The following is a 19,577-nucleotide window of genomic DNA, read 5'->3' as shown; positions in this document are numbered from 1 at the left end:
TCACATCTTCAGTGTTGGCAGCAGTTCTCCTGTTTGTCCAGAAGTCTTCTCAGCAGGGCTCTATAAATGGAGAACTACGGCAGATATGTAATATTTAATGCAGCCGAACCGTGTATTACAATGCCGTTATGTGATGACTTTCAAAGAGTAAAGCAAGCACACTCGGAATAAAGTATTATTGTATTTTTAAAAAACGTTTTCAGATTTCACATCACATACCAAATCCCAGCATGCATTGCGGATAACCATCCAATCATCGAGCTGAGGATCTTGCCTACGTCTGTTTCCGGTTTCCTTTAATGACCGATGTATTTTGTTATACACACATTCCTTCACATTTACATTTTAATGTGCATTAAAGTATTTCGTGAGGCCTTCTAACATGTTTTTAAATATAACTACGGTTGTAGTTGAAGAGTTTGTAAATTAACATGAACCGAAGCTGTTGCTTGGCAACTCAATCGCACAACGTCACGTCCGTTAATTCCACATCCACACGCATGGATTAACATCGATTTACTACATTAATGTAGCCTTTGTTTCTGCTAAAAGAGGTGTTGACCAGCTGGGCAACAAGAAAATCCCTGTAATCGAGTGTGACTATTAAAAAATAAATCATTACGTCGGGGTAGCATTTGCTTGGTATTTCCGGTTATTTCTCCACTGGTTAACATGGGTTAACAATACCGTGTAGCTGTCACGTTTGAAGGGGACGAAACCGTGACATATTCACGTCTCCCAGCATGGTAAATCGTCACGTGTTCACGTCTTGCCGTGATACCGGGTTGGCCTCGCTATGCTGCTGCTGCCACTGTGTTCATGTTGCTGCTGCTCGCCTGCTTCCCCACCACCCCAGCTTCCATCCCAGCTTCCACCTGAAGGCTCGGGGGATAGTTATCTAATCATCACTCAATGTTCTATGTACATCTGTGGAGTGATGAGGCCTAGACGCCAAACTCAAACGATATGCTGCTTCTAATGAACATTAAGAAACACGTGAGTTGTCTGACTGAAATTGGACATTTCTGACAACAATGTATTGTCATAATTGTACAAGCCTATTGTGGACAGAGACCACTGGTAAAATAATGTCCTTCATGGTTAAATAGTTTGCACTGAGGTGTATGAAACTTTATTGATAAGGATTCCTAAAGTCATCCTCTGTTTTTGCTTGTTGTTCCTTCCTTGCATGTTGGAGCTTCACTCTGCATAATGATGCATGTAACAATGATGTCACATTCATCTGCTAGGAGGGAATGTCTGTCTTCTCACACATTAAATGTACAAGCATGATGTTGTGACAACTTTGGAAGCAACATACAAGTGTGAAGGGAGAACTCCCCTTCCACCAGGAAATGGTGAAGAAAAACATGTTGTTCGTAAAAAGGAAAATATTTCCATATTCGTACATTTTGGAATGTAACTGCAGGACATAGGCCTACTTGCCAACCTTGAGACCTCAGAAATCGGGAGGATTTCAAAACCACCGCGGGGGCAATAACATGCTTATTGTAGTGGTAAGTGCACTGCCTTGCGGCCTGTAGCACCATCCTTGATGGAGCATATGTGTGGGCTGGACCTGTATTTTACAGGAAAGGAGTGAGAGGGTCGAGTTGTCCATTCTTGTTCTGTTTACTGTGACTCTCTTCCTCACCCTCTCAGACTTTCAGTTGCGCGCGCTACTAAAGAGACGCGCTACCATGGAAACCAAACAATGGTGTAGCTATATTAAAGTCCGAGTGGAAACAGTCCTGAGTAGGGTTGGGAACCGAAACTCGGTTCCAGATGAGAACCGATAAGAAAATGCCGGGTACCGGGTACCCATACAAAATACACAATTTCGGTTCTGCTTAACGGTTCCTAAACGCGGTAGACCCTGTATTCCAGCGGGTCCGTCTGCACCGCGGTGCTGCGGTGACCCGGTACCGCCCTTCATTTTTTTAAACGGCATCATATAAATTGCGCTGACAGGCGACAGAGGTCCACAGTTGCCCTGCAGCGATGCTCCCCCGCCCTCCCGTAGACATTTCACGAGCTCAGTCACTTCATAACACCAAAGATAGGTCGCGGTAAACACTCTGAAGTGAGGCTCCACTACACTAAAAAAGAAAAAGAAAAGGCAAAGTGTAATGCCTGTTAATAGCTTGCCACAGGCATAGCTCAGTTAAATAAAGCACAGCTATTGTGCAATACATTTGTATTGCATGTATATTTTTTAGTAACAATTTCAGTTAAAGCTTTTAAGAATAAATATATTTTTGTTATCTAAACGTTTGACCTCTTTATTTTACAATTTTGGAATCGAAACGGGGAATCGATAAGAACCGGAATCGATAAGCAGAACCGGAATCGAAATCGGAATCGATACATTTCAAACGATACCCATCCCTAGTCCTGAGTAAATCTGATTTGTCAGAAATCGGGAGAAATGCGGGAGAAATATGACCCCGGGAGGAAACCGGGAGAGGGCAGTGAAATCGGGAGTCTCCCGCGAAAATCGGGAGGGTTGGCAAGTATGCTGCAGGGGCATTAGCTGTCAATTTCATTAATTTTAGCCAGATTATTCTAAACAAAATAGGAAAAACAAATAGGCTAAGACAATTTATTATTAAAATCGGATTTTTGTTGTTGTAAAACACGCCTGGAGGGAAACTAACGATAGACTGAGATGAGCACGTCACACGGCGAAACATGAATAAACTTGGAGCATGCAAAGTGGGGAATAGCCTACATTTGCAAGATCGTTGACATTTTCGAAAGAAATGATGAGCTCCCCCTCTAAGGTCATGATTAGTTAGAACTATAGGTCACAGGCTGACCCTTTGCACATGAGTACAGTGAGCTGTGACGCTGAATTCAAACATGAAAAACAGTAATCTATCGTTAATGAATTTGAATCATTAAGGGGTTTAAATGTTAATCATGATGTGCACAAGTCAGTTTTGTTAGTTTTATGGTGTCCAACATTTAAAAAACAAAACATGGAGCTTGGTAAATGAAAACTCTTGACCTGAGTGCATGTGTGCTACAGCCTTGATAGGTGTTTATCAGCCGCTCCAAAGCTGCTCACATTATGCTCCAATACAGCTGATGCGCTCTTGTATTAATATCACTTAACATGTGTCTTCTACATTCTACAGAAAGGTCTTCCCAGCAGCTGCCCAGGAAATGGGTTCCGATCGTGTACACGTCTGATACCCGTTACATGTTTCGTGTGTGTGTGCTAATGAATCACCATTTGCTGAGAGAAACAGAGAAAAGAGCAACTTCTGAGTTTATCCACTGAAAGCTTCAAACCCCTAATGTAAGCAGGAGCCAGCTGTGCGCACTTGTAAAGTTGTTATAATCCTCCTTTGACCTATAAACAGGAAAATACATAATATAAAGCATCATGCTGAAACTACAAATAACACTGTCCATGTTGTCCTTGTAAGGCAATACCTTTCTTAGTGCCTTTCTGCAGCTTCCCAATGGGCACATTGCATTTAGCTCAGCTGTCATACAAGATGCAGCCCAGCAGCTTATACATTCTGTGTGTGATCAGGGTGGTTTTTTGAAATTTGATGGAATACATGTTTTCAGGGGACCATCCTGCACCCAATCTCCTCACATGCTCTTTGTGGACTGGATGTTGACTGTATGCCCATTATGCTTATTATTCAACTTAACCATCAATAACACATATGTTCATATGGCCTTTATGAAGCTAAGGATGTTTCTGTTTGAGATGTGTGTTCAGTTCATATTAAGTTTGTGCTGCTGGCCAATACATTATTATGCATGGTGCACAAATTATGATAGGGGTAAAAAACAAATATATTATTGATCCGGATGGTGTTTGAGCTGATCATTTTTTCAATTTCCATTCCTTTTATTTTTTAAAACAATGACCACGTTGGCTATTTCTGCTATACAACCAAGGCCTTTTTTATTTTTGAAAGATAAAAGAAGATAAAGGTACACCAGAACCTTTTAGATACGTATTGCTTTGTGTCATTTTGCATTATGTGTTTTATGTGTCATCACCTGCTGAGCTCTGTCCTTGTCTACCTTTTTTATCGTGCCCTGCCGGGACTGCAAGATCAAAGTGATGTTTAATATTGCTTGACCATGTCGAAGTTTTACAGTCCACCGTTGCTGATGATACATTTGATTTGAGACTAAATTATATTTTCAATCCCTCATTTATGACTAAAATACACCGGTAATGGGAATTATAAGTGAATCGTTCAATACAAATCTGAAAGGAAAATCTAACATTTTACAAAACTTCATGGCGTATGAACAAAGAAAAGCTATAATAAAAATAATAGGATAATGCATATAAACCAGCTGAGGTTGTGGCATCGACTTGTGATAATATCCAGTCAGTCATCAATGACTGTGTCCTCAGTTCTTTGGATACAAGTGTTTTGGGGCCTGACACGAGGTAAAAGAAATTGTTAAAGTTATTTTCACTTTTATACACTTTATTTTCATTTGAGCAAACCCAAAGCAACTCCCATAAAGACTCCGCAGTGTTTGCTTGTTCTCTCTGTGTGAGCAACTCTCGGCGTCAGGGTGGACGTGATATGTCAAACAGCACATCAGTGCGTTTATGTATTGGGTGCCCGGAATTTTTTCCAAATAAACACAGCTTGATTCGACCTGGGTGGGCAGACTTATCAAGCGACTAATTCTATAAACAGATGAGGAAATAACCCGCCACCTCATTGGTTGTTGGGAAAAGAGGGGGAACATAAGGGAGTTTCAGTGCAATGAAATTTTAATTAATGTGGGTGGGCTGAGAACACCACCGACTGTTTATGATGGACAATTTATTTCCCAGTGCAAAGTCAACACAACACAGCAAACGTAAAACAATTATTAACATTTTCTGGGGTCCTCATGAGGCTGGGGAGTCAGTCGGTGGAGGAGAGCAGCTCCGGGAGACGGCTCAACTTTACCCAGGACACCAGCCTCCCCGGGGTCATGACGCTCTACCACGGCCGCCTGCCCTCTCTTGGAGTGCCATCTTCGGCTCTGAGTCTCTCCGGTGCTTCGCTCATTTACCTGTATGGAGGGGACAGCGCAGGGGTCGTGCCCGCTGCCTTGAGTTTCCTGCCGGCCCGCCAGGAGCCCCCGCAGAAGCCCCCCTACAGCTACATCGCGCTCATCGCCATGGCCATCAAGAGCGCGCCGGAGCAGCGCGCCACGCTCAGCGGCATCTACCACTTCATCATGGACCGCTTCCCCTTTTACCACGACAACAAGCAGGGCTGGCAGAACTCCATCCGGCACAACCTGTCGCTGAATGACTGCTTCATCAAGGTACCCAGGGAGAAAGGCCGGCCAGGGAAAGGCAGCTACTGGACTCTGGACACCAAGTGCCTGGATATGTTTGAGAATGGCAACTACCGTCGGAGGAAGAGGAAGGCGAAGAGTCAGCAGGATGCCATGGAATCCAAAGCCGGTGGACACAAACGTACCAAGGGCCCGGGGCCATCCAGGGACCCCCGGTCCTCCCATAAGCACCGGACTGGCCCGGGGATAGCGGAGGATCCCGCGAGGCACCATGCGGTGGAGGCACAACCTGACACAAAAGCGGTGCTGGTCGAGCTGAACCAGGCTGAGATGTCACAGCACCCCCCCAAACTGAGACATAATGGGTCCCCAAACAGAGACGCTCTTGCATGCACCGGAAGGAAGCTGGACGCCCCTCAGCCTGGGACAAGTCCCGCTCCAAGACATGCTGCCTGGTGGATGTACGGCGAGCCAGAGGGAAGCCTGTCAGCGGTCAGCGGGAGAGGAGAGGAGAGGAGCCCGATCTGCGCCGCCTGGAGCGCAGGCACCACATCAGTCCCGGCTGCAGTAGCACAGGACAGACCCAGAGAAACGGTACCGAGCAGGGACAAATCGAAAGGTTTCAGCATCGAGAGCATCTTATCGAAAAGTGAAGACCAAGCGCGTGGAAGCATCCTCGATTTGTCCGCGGACACGTGCGCAGAGCGTGGAAGTCCCGCGTTCAGTTCTTCCGTTGTGCTCGGCACGCGACCACATCAGCTGTACCACATGGGATTCCCCTTCTGCTCCTACCTGTCACTCACATACCCCGACAAAGTGCTGCATCTGAAATGAATATTTCTCTTTCCATTAATGATGATGAAAACATTTTGTGGGTTTTTCTGAAAATCAGTAAAGAATATTGAGCGTTAGGACTGGGCCTGTGATGCACTCAGCACAATGTGAGAATAACATTTAATATTCAGATATAGTTTTTCATCGTACTGCTTTGCTTTGAATTATATGTGCCACAACGTTTAGGATAGTTACAAAAAAAAGATTTATTTAAAGATGTGAGTACAAATAATTTGCTACGATAATATTTGTTGCTATTTGAATTGAATTTGTCTTATGATTAAAAGTTGTTTTTATAAAACAGATAACCTTCACATTTCTTCATCTTTTTTTCATCCCATAATGTTTTAAAGAATGCCAGGCCTTGGCTAGACTGAGCCTTGTTCAGTTTGGCATAGATTTACTTAAAGAAATAATAACATTTATCAGAAGGGTTTGAAAAGAAATAGAAGTTTGTTCACATAATCTTTTTGGGTACCACTTTACAATAAGACTCCCCTTATAAAGGGTTTACAAATAGTTTGTAATTAATTAATTAGGTTGTGAACACTTTATAAATCATTAATAAGCTTTTATAAGACATGAGATAAACAGGGCAACTCCGGTTGCTTGCTAAATAGTGAGCCCACATTTATCTGTACTGCTAAGCCTTGGCTACTTAGATTACTTCGTCTTCTTCATCAGCCAGCTTCCTTGGTATCTGTTGTTCACTGAGTTGATTCTCGCCCTTCCATCTTGATGTTTCTTGGCATCTCTTATGACCATCTATGAATGAGTCACTACCTTTTATAATTGGTAAAAGGGAGCCTTGTTATAAAGTGTGAAAAACATCACCATCTATTGATGAGTCACTAACATTTATAACTACTGAAAGGGTGCATTGTTTTTAAGTTTAATACACATGTCCATTTATGAATGAGTTATAACATTCACGCTTACCTAATACACATTTTTCACATGAAATACAAAGTAAGACGCAACAGAACCAAGCAAAACATTTTATTCACACATGAGGAAAATCAGGACTCAAAATAATGACTGTTTAGTATGACTGATACACATGTTTAAACATAAAAGCTTTTCTTAGACATAAATGAAAGACTTGGTAAGACATAATGGTATTCAGACTGGAAAGGCTCTGTGTATATCCTTGAACAAGCGTCCAAGCAGTCCATCAGGGTGAACAGAGCCAAGCCAAGATGACCATTCAAGAACCTTGAGGTGTTCCTCCAACTAACTCTCTGTACGGTTTCCTCTCAGTCTACGGACATGTCCTTTGACGGTCGACCAAGCTCTTTCTATATGTTAAATATGACTGCCGTCTGGGGGTTCACAAACCACCTGCTGTGGTTCATGGTGTAGTGGTTGTACCCCATGTTACTCAGCACTCTCCTGTATGCCCTCCACTCATCACTAATAATGCTACTTCCTGACTTGACATGCCGTCTAATCAGAGGGACAAGGTGGCATCTTGATCGTTTCTAGTTTCTCCGCCTTTTGTCTTTAACTCCCATCATTCCGAAGACCCATTTCTTCCTTCTCCAGGTATGTCCAAAGCGTCCACGTGCTGACAACAAATAAATCATAACATCATCTTAGTTAACAACAAAATGCACACAAATTATACAAAAAATTGTTGCACATCATGTTTCAAAATGCCATACTTGTTTATTAGGTGCATTGTATAACATAATTTAAGGATAATTATACAGTAATGGTTCATATTGATGTTTGTATTTATTTGTATTCTCTTGTATAAGAAAGTCCAGTCTATAACTGCCGAATATAGGAACTGGGTACAGTCCCTTCTCCCAGACACAAATACTCAAATAAAATAGTTTACTTTATCAGCATTGGTATTACTATTTATTTGATACCAATTTGGTAATACAATTAACAAAAAGAACAAGGTTTGGGTTTGTTCTTCAGATGACTGTGACGTTAACGTGTAAGCTCAATAATGAACTCCAGCTCAACCAACCATATTGTAATATCTAAGTAATCATCTTGAAATATGACATTATTATTTGTAATATACACACATCTTATTGTGAGGTTGATTTCACATACACTACGCCGCTCTTCAACACTACTTTGACGTTAGGAGCTTGTCTACATAATCGATCATGGCAAATTTAAATTAACCTTATCTATGCATAAAGTTACCTACCTAATAAAATATCTCTCTAAGTTACAAGGATGACCTTATTTTACCAACCTCAAACAGAAGCCGTTTGTTCTACAGTATTATCAGGGGCGGTTCTAGGGGGGCCAGGGGGGGCAGTGCCCCCCTAACACTTACTTTGGACCCCCCTAAAAATGAAAAAAAAAAAAATAATAATTATGATTAAACGATTTCTTGGCTGACGGAATAGGCGGAAGTAACGATATTTGTCATTCTAGTCCAGGGGTGTCCAACCAGTCGATCGCGATCGACCAGTCGATCACGGGGAGATTCCCAGTCGATCGCGAGATGTGTCTAAAAATAGAACAACAATATTATTTTGTATCGTTAATGTCCTATAACATAATCTTCCTGTGCCAGAATAATGCACTTGAACGCATCAAAGCTTTGTGATTGGCCGGCGTGACCCCATATGTCGGGGCGTGGCTGGTGGGCAGTGCAGTGCACTAGTTCGCTAACGTTGTCCGTGTCAACAGGAGTGACAGTCCGCACACACACAAGACCGCAATTATGGCAGAAGCAAAACATATATAATTTTCACTCCGAGTGGGAGGATGATTATTTTTGTATCTATTCCAATTCAAAGTCCATCTGTCTCATCTGCAATGCGAGCGAAAAAGGGTAATTTAGGAGCGGCATTTCAAAACAGTGCACAAACGCTACGAGACGGAATTCCCTCCTAATTCTGCCCTTCGCTCCCAAAAGGGGAGGGGCCTGAGAGGACAGCTAAATGCACAGCAGTCCATTTTCACCAGGCCCAACAACAAGAGCAAGGCTGCTACCATAGCATCTTATCGTGTCAGTCACGTTCTTGCCAGCGCTGGTTCTTGCGAAACACATGAAGTCTTTCAAAGACGGCGAAGTTGTGAAAGAAGCTTTCCTGGAGGCTGCCGACGCGCTTTTGGGGGACAGTAAAAATAACAGTAGCATTTCAACAGGTTTTTGATACGATAAAAACTCAAGTTAGATACCGTTATTAATCAGCTGTAAGTTTGAGTTTGTTTGAACTTATTCATTATAATTATTGTACAAAATGGTATAAGAATGCAAACTTAAATTGATTATAGTCTATTATCAATTCAGGTTAAGAAACTAGTGTTGCTTGCATCCTATTTTAAAGACATTTATTTTTATAATCTACTAAAATGCAACAAAAAAAGGGTTTGATTCTATTAATTTTGTCTTTTTTATTGCACTGTTGCAGCAGATTCCAGTGTAGCTTCAGATCTAAGTTGTCTTATTAGTAAGCCTAATTTATACTTTTGTAGCAACACTATTTTTATATAATGGCAAAGAAAGGGTTCAGAGTCTTTTCTTTTTTCCCTGTGTCATATGTGGCAGCACTGTTCAATGTTTCTTGAAAACATTACCCACTGTAGTATGTGACGTGTGAATAAACTCCAACTCTGTATCAATAACACTGTTGTGTAACTTCAGTTAAATACTTGTATGTGTGTAGATTAGAAAGAGGTAAGATAAAGGATCTGCAATATTTTATGAAGTATTAATCGTACAAAGGTCAGTTTTATACAAGTAGAAGTGTGTACCTGGTAGTAGGCTGTCAGTTTGGCTACGCCTCTATTTGGACTGGTAGATCTCGGCAGACTGGCAACTTTAAAAGTAGCTCTCGGTTCAAAAAAGGTTGGGCACCCCTGTTCTAGTTGGACCCATTAGAGCAGGGGTCTCCAACACGTCGATCACGAGCTACCGGTATCTCACAAGCCCTCAATAGCCCCCACTTTACAAATAGGTTTTGTTTTTGTTTGTTTTTTAACGCAAGCTGTCATCGCCACGAAGGAGCACACAGCCTCTGTGAGCGAGTGAGACAGATAGAGAGAGAGAGCACACCTTTATCTATTTAATGTGTTGTAAAAAATAAAGAAATCATTCCAATGTGTACTATGGGCAGTAAAAAACTGTTTGAAAGGGGAGTGATTAGTAAGATATGCATAAATGAAAAGAAAGAATGCTAGCTAGGTGACATAAGATAAGAATGTATCCATAAATTCATTTTGTGCTCAAAGTGCACCAGATTGATGCATTTAACTTCAACATTTAAAAAAAAATCTTCCCGGGGCTGCATGCCCCCGGAGCCCCCTAGAGAAGGTTTGGTCCACCCCCAAATAAAGCAGGTTAAAATAATTAAATTGCATACATTTTCTTTTAGTAAACACTGAAAACAGGTCCCACAGACCCAAACAGCACACAAAGGTAAGCATATAATAATGTGTAATGAAACAAATACCAATAACTGTATTGCATTGTTTTCTTAGGTGTATGCGCAATTACTTCATACTGTATTTGTCTTTTTCGTCCTGCATTTATTGTGGCCCCCTCAGAAAATAACTGGCCCCAGCCTGGCCCCCCCAGTTAAATTGGTCTAGAACCGCCACTGAGTATTATCCCACTTCAATCAATCAATCAATGTTTATTTATATAGCCCAATATCACAAATGTTACATTTGTCTCAGTGGTCTTCACAGTTTGTACAGTACTTAACGCTTAACACTTCTCTATTACGTTTTAACTTGGAGGCTACAATTAGCATCGTTAGCACAGATGTAGCTACCACTTGCTTACATGCTAACCAGTGGCGGCGCTAGGGGGTGGCTACTTGGGCTCAAGCCCCGGATGTTTTCTGAAAAGCCCCGGATGTTTCGCTTAAAAATTAAAAATTAAAAAATTAATTAATTAATACATTTTTTTTTAAAAACGTCTCGGGAGTAATGTGCAGTACCGGAGTCCACCAGAGAGACAGCCACTGTGGGACATTAGCCTGCGTACTGCGTAGCCAGTCCTGAAGAAGAAGTGATCCTTATAGTGCCTGACGAGTTTTAAGCTAATAGCCTATACAGTTATGGATATTAGAAAGTTATTGTCATCGAAGCAGGCGCCACAAGTTGCAGCAGCAGCAGTATCAGCAGCTGACAACAATGTCATCACCAACAGTGAAGAAATGGAGTAAGAAGTGAAAAAGAGTGATGTAACGTTAATGTTATAGCTAGTAAACATGGAGTAACCACACTAAGTATACCCTTATGTTAGTATGTATACAGAACATGACTACAAATTATCCTAAGATGAAAGGTTAACCCTTCATACCTCAGTCTACTTTTAAGACACTAAAATAACGTATTCCAATTTGTATTTTGTTTTCGCGCGTGGAATTATACCGGCTCTCGTTTCAGTACACATAACAACAGAACTGACAGGCAACCCTCTGAATCCGACTCCGATTGGCTGTGACTGCATCCACTGTGAGTGTCCGATTCAGAAACGTGACTCTTACACTCTTTACGTCACAAACAAAGATGGTGGATGAGAATAGATCTATAAAACGATAAGCAATGCGCCAGAATCAAGGTGAGACTATCCGCATCCTTTAAAACTCTATGCACATTCGTTTCACCTTAATAAGTACTGTAAACGACTATTTGAGTGAGTTAAGGCATTAGTTTATTTCATTAAAGGGTGTTAATGAGTGTTCTCCAGTGCCGTTTGTCCGCTTTAAGATATTATTAAGGTAGGGTTAAAGTTGCTCTCAAAGTGCACCAGATTGATGCTTTCAACTTCAATATTTAAAAAAAAATCTTCCCGGGGGAGCATGCCCCCAGACCCCCCAAGAGGAGGCGACGACCCCCCTAAAGGATGTTCGATCCACTCCCCACTTGTAAAAAATAGCACTGTACCCCTGCACCCCCCCCCCCCCCCCCCCCCCAACCCAACAACTCCTGGGCTAAGCCCCGGATCTCCGACAATCCTAAATCCGCCACTGATGCTAACCCAAGCCTTAACATTCACTAACGTTTGCTGACTGAAAAAATAAGCAACACATAAATAAAGTACTCGAATTTCACTTACCACAAAATCGCATTCATGTCTGTTTTAACCGCAGAGCGAGTCACAATAGTCCGAAGCATGAAGAATAGTCCACAAGGTACCAGCACAACAAACACGGCCGAGTTCAAGTTCTTTTCCCCGGATGAGTTGAGCAGGCTGAGCCCCTGTAGCATCACGGAGCTGCTAGCTGATCGACAGGAAGTTAACAACAGCATCATTTTAAGGCTTAATATAACTTAAACTAATTATAAATGGTAGTAACTCATTAATAAATGGGAATTTGTTTAACACTTTACAATAAGGCTCCCTTTTACCAATTATAAATGGTAGTAACTCGTAAATAAATGGGAATGTGTTTTACACTTTACAAGGCTCCCTTTTGGCAGTTATACATGTTAGTAACTCCAACACACTCTCACTCCATAATCGTCCAGGAGCGACGTTTGGTCAGTGTCCGTGCAGTGGCGCCAGCAGGGGGGGCCAGGGGGGGCCATGGCCACCCTGATATATTTGTTGGCCCCCCCACCACACACACCGCCTCGCCAGTCACGTATGCGTAGTAGTTTATCTAATATTTAACAACAAATACACAGCCAGCGAGTTGCTTGATTTGAGCTTCCAACGCTCATACTGCAGCCCCTCCCTCTCCCTCTGCTACCATGGTAACACTCTGATACTCGGCGCACCACTCTGATACTCGCGCGCACCACTCTGATACTCGCGCGCATCACTCTGAGATTCGCACAGACAGCAGCAGGTTGCAGCAAAACGTTTCTTTCTACTGACTTTTCTACTGACTTGACACAAATCCACCAGACTTCTAGAAGGTAAGTCATATACGTTTGTTGCCTGTTAAGCCCCACAACACTTTAGGCTTTAGTGTGTTAGCTTTAGGTAGCAAAAAACGGAGATATGCTTACCTTTAGCTGTTATTCTGATAAAAATGTGTGTTCAATGGCATTAAAACGAGAAAAACGCTGGAAGACCTGGAAAACTGGCTCGGGGCTCAGTAAAGGCTGGCTTCACTTCAGGTATAATTCGTTATCCTAGTTAGCGTTAGTTTAGCTTGCTAAGCTAACATTAGCTGATGTCGGTATGCTGGGCTGGTGTAATGCGTAGGCTACTATTAATCACTGATGTGTGTAATGTCAATTTGCAGAAAATGAAGAGAAAGTCAACAGACATCTCTTCTTATTTGAAGAAGAAGATGAGTAAAGGAGAGACAGAGCTGGCAGGGGAGCAGCAGCATGGGGCTAGTGAGGAGATGGCCATACATGCTAGAAAGTACATGTGGAACTCTGTTTTGTAAAAGTGAAACTAAAACCTAAATACAGTTGAATTAATGTGATTGTGACCTTTTTAATCATTTAAGTCTTCTACACACTTTAGGTCTGCAGCTCCTTCAAAATGAAACGAGAATCTATGCAGTTTTTCCTCTTCTGTGTTCTGAGGTTATGAGCCGACCATTAGTCAAGTTTGTTTTCATAATGTTCTGTATGCTAATTAAAAAAAGGGTAACCAGTTTGTTTATAAAGTATATACATTTTCAAAACAAATGGAATACAAGCTATATGTATTACTCTCACCACAGTGGACTAAACTAAAAAAATAGAATGTCTCGTCACCTATTTTCTGTCTAATACTAAAAGGTGGTGTTTTGTATCATTTATAATGTTTTGAATTAGCTATAAAGGTCTATAATATATGGTGTTTTTGTGTTCAATCATAGTATATATTTACCATTTTATACCCCTTGTGTTTTTGGGTCCTGTTGAAATAAAATAGTCATGTTTTAAAACTTGATTTAATAATGTCAATCATCTTTGATCCCATTGTGACACAAACAGCTTTGTTCAGTATAAAACTATTTATAACCTAGAGACATAATATAACTGAAGAACATGTTGTGTTGCTGTTGTGTATTGTATGTGTTGAGAATGCTGAACATTTTGTGCCTTACAATAAAGGAACTTATTTAAATTAAGCTGTATTTGTCTTTTTAAAAGGAAAGAACAACTAGCATATAAAAAACAAAACAATAAATCACCAACACATGTATACATAACACAAAACAAGGTTATTTTAAATGTTGTTTGAAGCAAAATGTTAACTATCCGTATTCTATTCACTTCAGATGAATAGTATCAGAAAATGTAAAATAAGAAACCAAAGTATATCAGTAGGTGATTCTCTTTGCCATTGTTTTAATCTAGTCTATACTTTTACAGCAATTAAATGCTTGGTTTTGGTGGGCCACCCCAAGATTTTCAGTGGCCCCATTTGGCCACCCCTATGAAAGATTTCTGGAGGCGCCACTGTGTCCGTGGTGTGCAGTTGTGACGCTCCTAGGCTCCTTCAGCTTCATAAAGGGACGCAAATAGCTTTCAACTGATTGCAATGTATTCCCATCTGCGGCGGGATTTGACGCTCATGGAAGCACGGCATTCGTTTGTGTCGGCTGCCCTTAAAGGCAATGTGAGCGTCCATTCCCATTGGATAACGGATAATTGTACACCCGGAAGTAAGTATTCCTCTTACTGTCGATTGATTTTACAGTGATATCTGCACTACTCATCGACTAAAAAACACCAGATTATCCTTGTTAATTACACAACATTGATTGGTTTAAATTGTGTGCAATGCTTTTGTATTTTTCCCCTTCGATTCGGAGAAACAAATATTTTTTCGGAGTAAAGGATGGCAGAAGACACTACACTACCCAGAATCCCCAGCTATCGTTTAGGACTACACCATGTGCTCTGTTTGACAAACCCCGTGATTAGTTCTCAAGCTCTGTGATTGGTTGACCTCCAACTGCATTCCATATAAAAAAAACGTTTCGTAAAAGATAAAATCATACTTTATTCAGCAGTGCTTGCTTTACTCTTTGAAAGTCATCACATGAATGCATTGTAATAAATGGTTTGGCTGCATTAAAGATACACATCTGTCGTAGTTCTTTATTTTTATTTATCTACAGAGATCGGGCTCAGAATAGACCGGAAACTATTCTTTTACCGTTCAGTTTGAATTTCACAATAAAGTTATTAGTAATATTTTGTTTTGATATTATTGTTTTTTATTAACTACTAGACCGCTGGGTCATGTTAAGACCATCTTTTCTGTGTTGCTGTGGGTTTTTTTCATCGCTTTTGTGTTACAAATATCAAAACAATAACAGAATATATCCGTCGTAAACTAAAGCAGAAAACGGAAGTATATTTTATTTTGTTAACACTGTAAACTTGACAGCTTTTTAACCCAAACCTCCTACTGGTTAAAGCACATTATTACACGTTTAGAGTAACGGCCCGTCCACACAGCAGCTTTTGGCAATTTGTCCACCAGGACAAATAAAGGAAGATTGTGTTGCTTTTTAATGACTGTTTAAAATGCCTTTTTCTTAATGTCTTTTATTATTATTAACTACTTGTTACTTGTTGCTAGGGACGCTGCTATCGATATTATTTCTGTTATGTTGTGTAACTGTTTAATGGTGTTATCTTTATTGCTACCCCCTTCCCCGTCAATGCATAGTGTTGGTCCACAACGCAAACGTAATAGTTTAACAAAATCCGCATCTAAAATTGTGGCATAGATAGCCTACGTTATTTTGCCCTGTGCAATTCTCCATTTACTCAACAATAACACATTATTATCCTTGTGTTTATTTATTTGTTTGATTAATAAACACAATTGGAGTCCGTCAGGACCGAGGGTCGGAGCAGCTCATTTGCTTTAGAGCAGGGGTGGGGAACCTTTTTCCTCTCAAGGGCCATTTAAATTTTTACAATATCCTCAGAGGGCCGTACGAATTATTGACCTCTGCTTAAAAGAACTAAAATCACAGCCCATTCATTTCATGCTGTGCAAAGAAAAAGCAACCTCTTAACCCAGATATCTCACCATGACTCGTGTATGCATGCACGGTGTGGCGTGACCACCAAAACAGAAAGATATGGACACAAGATGTGTGCAAATGTATTTAGTTTCCTATCCATGTGAACATGATTTAAGTGGGGAGGGGGCCTAACCTCCTCTAGGGGGGTCCGGGGGGCATGCTCCCCCGGGAAGATTTTTTTTTTAAATATTGAAGTTAAAAGCATCTATCTGGTGCACTTTGAGAGCAACATGAATAGATCTATGGATACATCTCCCAACACCCATATGAAACAGAACTGGAAGCAGATTTATTTTTTATAATATTTTACAAATCACTCTCCTTTTAAACTGTATTCTTGTTTATCAATAACAACTTTTTTTACTGTCATATAGTATTTTGTACCTGTTTACTTTATTCTCTTGTTTTTTGATAACTATAATGATCATATAAAGATGTGCCTTTACCTCACTGGTTGGAGAAAAAGCTTCTTATATTCGTTAGCATAGCTAGCTAACCAGATGCTAATAACAACAAAGTTATTGACTGTATGATCAGTATGACAGATGAACAGATCGCCACTGGGCTTTCAGCTAAAGACACAGACACGCAGAAACTGCGGCATGTGTACGGCTCCTTATCGGTACTGCAATTTCTGAAGTGCTGGAGTGGCATTCTGGTGCTCTCCATCAGAACTGCCCCTGTCAGTCGAGACATATACGACGTGATGATACGTTAAACTCGTGTTGTGTTCAAGGACCCTGACCGTGGCCAGGAAAAACAGGCACTCGCTTGTTTAATTTGTTTGCGGTCTAGATTTCTTACATTTTTTTCTTTTTTGCGTGTGTTTATAAATTACCTCGAGGGCCGTACCAAATTGTCTCGCGGGCCGTATACGGCCCGGAGGCCGGAGGTTCCCCACCCACACCGGGAAGTAAGTATTCTCTCCGCTTCGCTTGACAAACCCCGTGATAGTCCTCAAGCTCTGTGATTGGAGAGTGTGCTCCGAGGGTTACGCCGAGCGTCGAACAGCACTTGAAATGGGATGGAACCACGGCAGACTGTCCAAAACTGGATTTGAACGGGTCCACCGCGTCCCCCCCTCCCCCACCCCGTCCCCAGAACTACACATGCTGGCTATTGTGTTTCGCAACATGTTCTCTATCTATGGCACGTCTCTACTGGGAGTTGTAGTTTTAAAAGACGTTTTCGTATTTCCCATAATAAGAAGTTGCCAGTATTAAACTGTGTACATCCCTGGAGGTTTAGGGGATAGGAAACACTCAAATCTAAAACATATAATTAATAAATGGGTGAAAATTGCTTGTGCCCATAATGGGCAGCATTAATATATATATACAGGGCCGCCCCTCCCTACAGGCCAATCACGTAAGCTGCATGGGGCCCCGCCTTGCGCAGGGGGCCCCACCCAAAGGGCCTCAGCTGCTGTGCGCGGTTCTCCGCGCACGCCCCGCTGACACGCGAGAGTGAGAAGTGACAAGGGGAGCACGTCTGTAACCCGACACCGTTGCAATGAATCGACATCTGACCAATCACGGCTTTGATACGGCCACTAGTGCAGATGAAGAGATGTCGGTGAAAAGACAGTTTCAGTCCGGGGCAAGCAAGAGGGAAAACAAACAAAACGTGAAGAAACTAGAGCATCACTCGAAGGTGGGTTATTGTATGAGTCAAATGTACAACTTGTGAATGTTGTATAAGTCAAATGTCAAACTTTTGCCAATTGCCAAAAAACATCAGCTGCAATTCACGACATGAAGAAGGCAGTCTCTGCAGAGCATACAGGCTAATGGAGATGCAGTTATTTCCAGCATTCTTTATTTAACATTCATTCAAGTATGTTATGCATTTTATCTGCTAATGTACAGGAGGAAGAGTGATACACTGTCTGTCTAGTTGGCTTACATAACAGTTCAAGTTTACAGCTTAAAAAACATGGAGCATTTTTTCCCCTTTTATTCATTTTTATGTCAATTTGCACATTTCATGGTGATGCTCAGCCTCTCCCCTTAACTCCTAACAGTCATCATCATGTCAACCACAACACAGAGAAATACTGATAGAAATGTGTGTGTAGTTGTTCATACATTGCTGACAGAGGGAACTAGAATACAGATTTAAGAAATGTCAGTTTTTGAGCATGTAATAAGCATGTTTTGTCTTGACTATATTACAACTATATTATAATAAAATAATATGGTATTTATATTATTGAATTGATTATTATTATTATTATTAGTAGAAGTAGTTTATTTGCATTAATTATATTTTAATCTTTTTGAGGCTAGTATTTGGCAGGAAATGCAGACGTATTCACCTGTGAACGCATACTGAACGACATACATGCACATTTACCATTTACCTCACTGTATAAAAAAGTAACTGTGTTGATAATAATAATAATAAACAGGAACTATATTTGCAAAGTAGCCTACTTTGTTTCCAAAAAAATGTGTTCACTCCTGTCGGTTGGGGGGGGGGGGCCTCATCTCACAATGTCGCTTGGGGCCCCAAGTTGTCCAGGGGCGGCCCTGTATATATACCCACATGCCAGCTAAGGTCAGAACAAAAGAGCTTTATTTAACAGCTGGTCTTATGTTTGTGACCCCTGTTGTTAATTGATAACATTACATTACATTACATTAATTGATAAGCCTAAAACATGCACTTGTCAAGGTTCGGAGGCACATTTAGCAAATATGGCAGTAGCCATCGATCAGCTTAAGATAAGATATAATTTATTGATCCCAAGTTGGAAACATTTGCGTTACATCAGCATGTGTAACAGTTGTAAATATGCAGTGGTGTTTATTTACATCATTTAGTATAATCACACAAATTCTGTGTTTTATATTTAACAATTCTGTGTTCTTTATTTATTGATTGTTTAATACCTGACAAGGTCGGAGATTAAATATCTACATAGATCTTATAAGAGTATAATACATATGTATAATATCAGTTAAAATAAGTGCTTCAACATAGTTAACATTGCTGGAGGTATGCACAAATATTGATAGATGTCTTGTAATGCACTATTGAGGAACCTGCGACCCAAGTTTTTCATTCAATGCATAACTACACCGTTTGTGAATATGATATGTCAATAAACCTTAGAAAATCTTGAAAGGGATGTGCAAAATAGTCATTATATCTTATATATTATATCTTTAATTAACTATTAGTAGAGAATAACGAGTAATGAATATACTTTATAGGGATCCTATTAATATCTAATAATAAAAATAATGAAATTCAATAACATGCTTTAACCACTAGGTGTCCCTTTATATCAGCTGTGCACCTTTATGGTGTAAATACAGCCTATCTACCAATTGGATCAAATATAAAAGTCAGCCGAATTAGTGTTGATACTGCAAGGAGACGTATTGTGTGAAAAGAAATGTAAGATGTTGTTTAACTACTGATATCCACGTCACGTATTCAGTGTTGGCGGCAGTTCCTCATGTTTGAAGTCTTCTCATCAGGGCTCTATAAATACAGAACTACGGCAGATATGTAATATTTAATGCA

General features: G+C 40.7%; 1 protein-coding gene across 1 annotated transcript; it reads left to right on the top strand.

The window, feature by feature from the left end:
* The first annotated feature begins 4,836 nt into the window (after positions 1-4,836).
* foxl1 (forkhead box L1) lies at positions 4,837-6,425 on the top strand. Its single transcript, XM_034195854.1, has one exon. It carries the CDS (start codon positions 4,888-4,890, stop codon positions 6,115-6,117), a length of 1,230 nt encoding a protein of 409 aa, XP_034051745.1. The 5' UTR covers positions 4,837-4,887; the 3' UTR covers positions 6,118-6,425.
* The last annotated feature ends 13,152 nt before the right edge of the window (positions 6,426-19,577 follow it).

The sequence above is a fragment of the Gymnodraco acuticeps genome, unplaced genomic scaffold (genome assembly GCF_902827175.1).
Source record: "Gymnodraco acuticeps unplaced genomic scaffold, fGymAcu1.1, whole genome shotgun sequence".
In the NCBI taxonomy this organism is placed as follows: domain Eukaryota; kingdom Metazoa; phylum Chordata; class Actinopteri; order Perciformes; family Bathydraconidae; genus Gymnodraco; species Gymnodraco acuticeps.
Note: the sequence above shows the minus strand (reverse complement) of the source record. Positions and strands in the feature narration are given on the sequence as shown.

Bases quoted from the DNA above. Each gene is read 5' to 3' on its own strand.
- foxl1 (XM_034195854.1), top strand. From the start codon at position 4,888: ATGAGGCTGGGGAGTCAGTCGGTGGAGGAGAGCAGCTCCGGGAGACGG.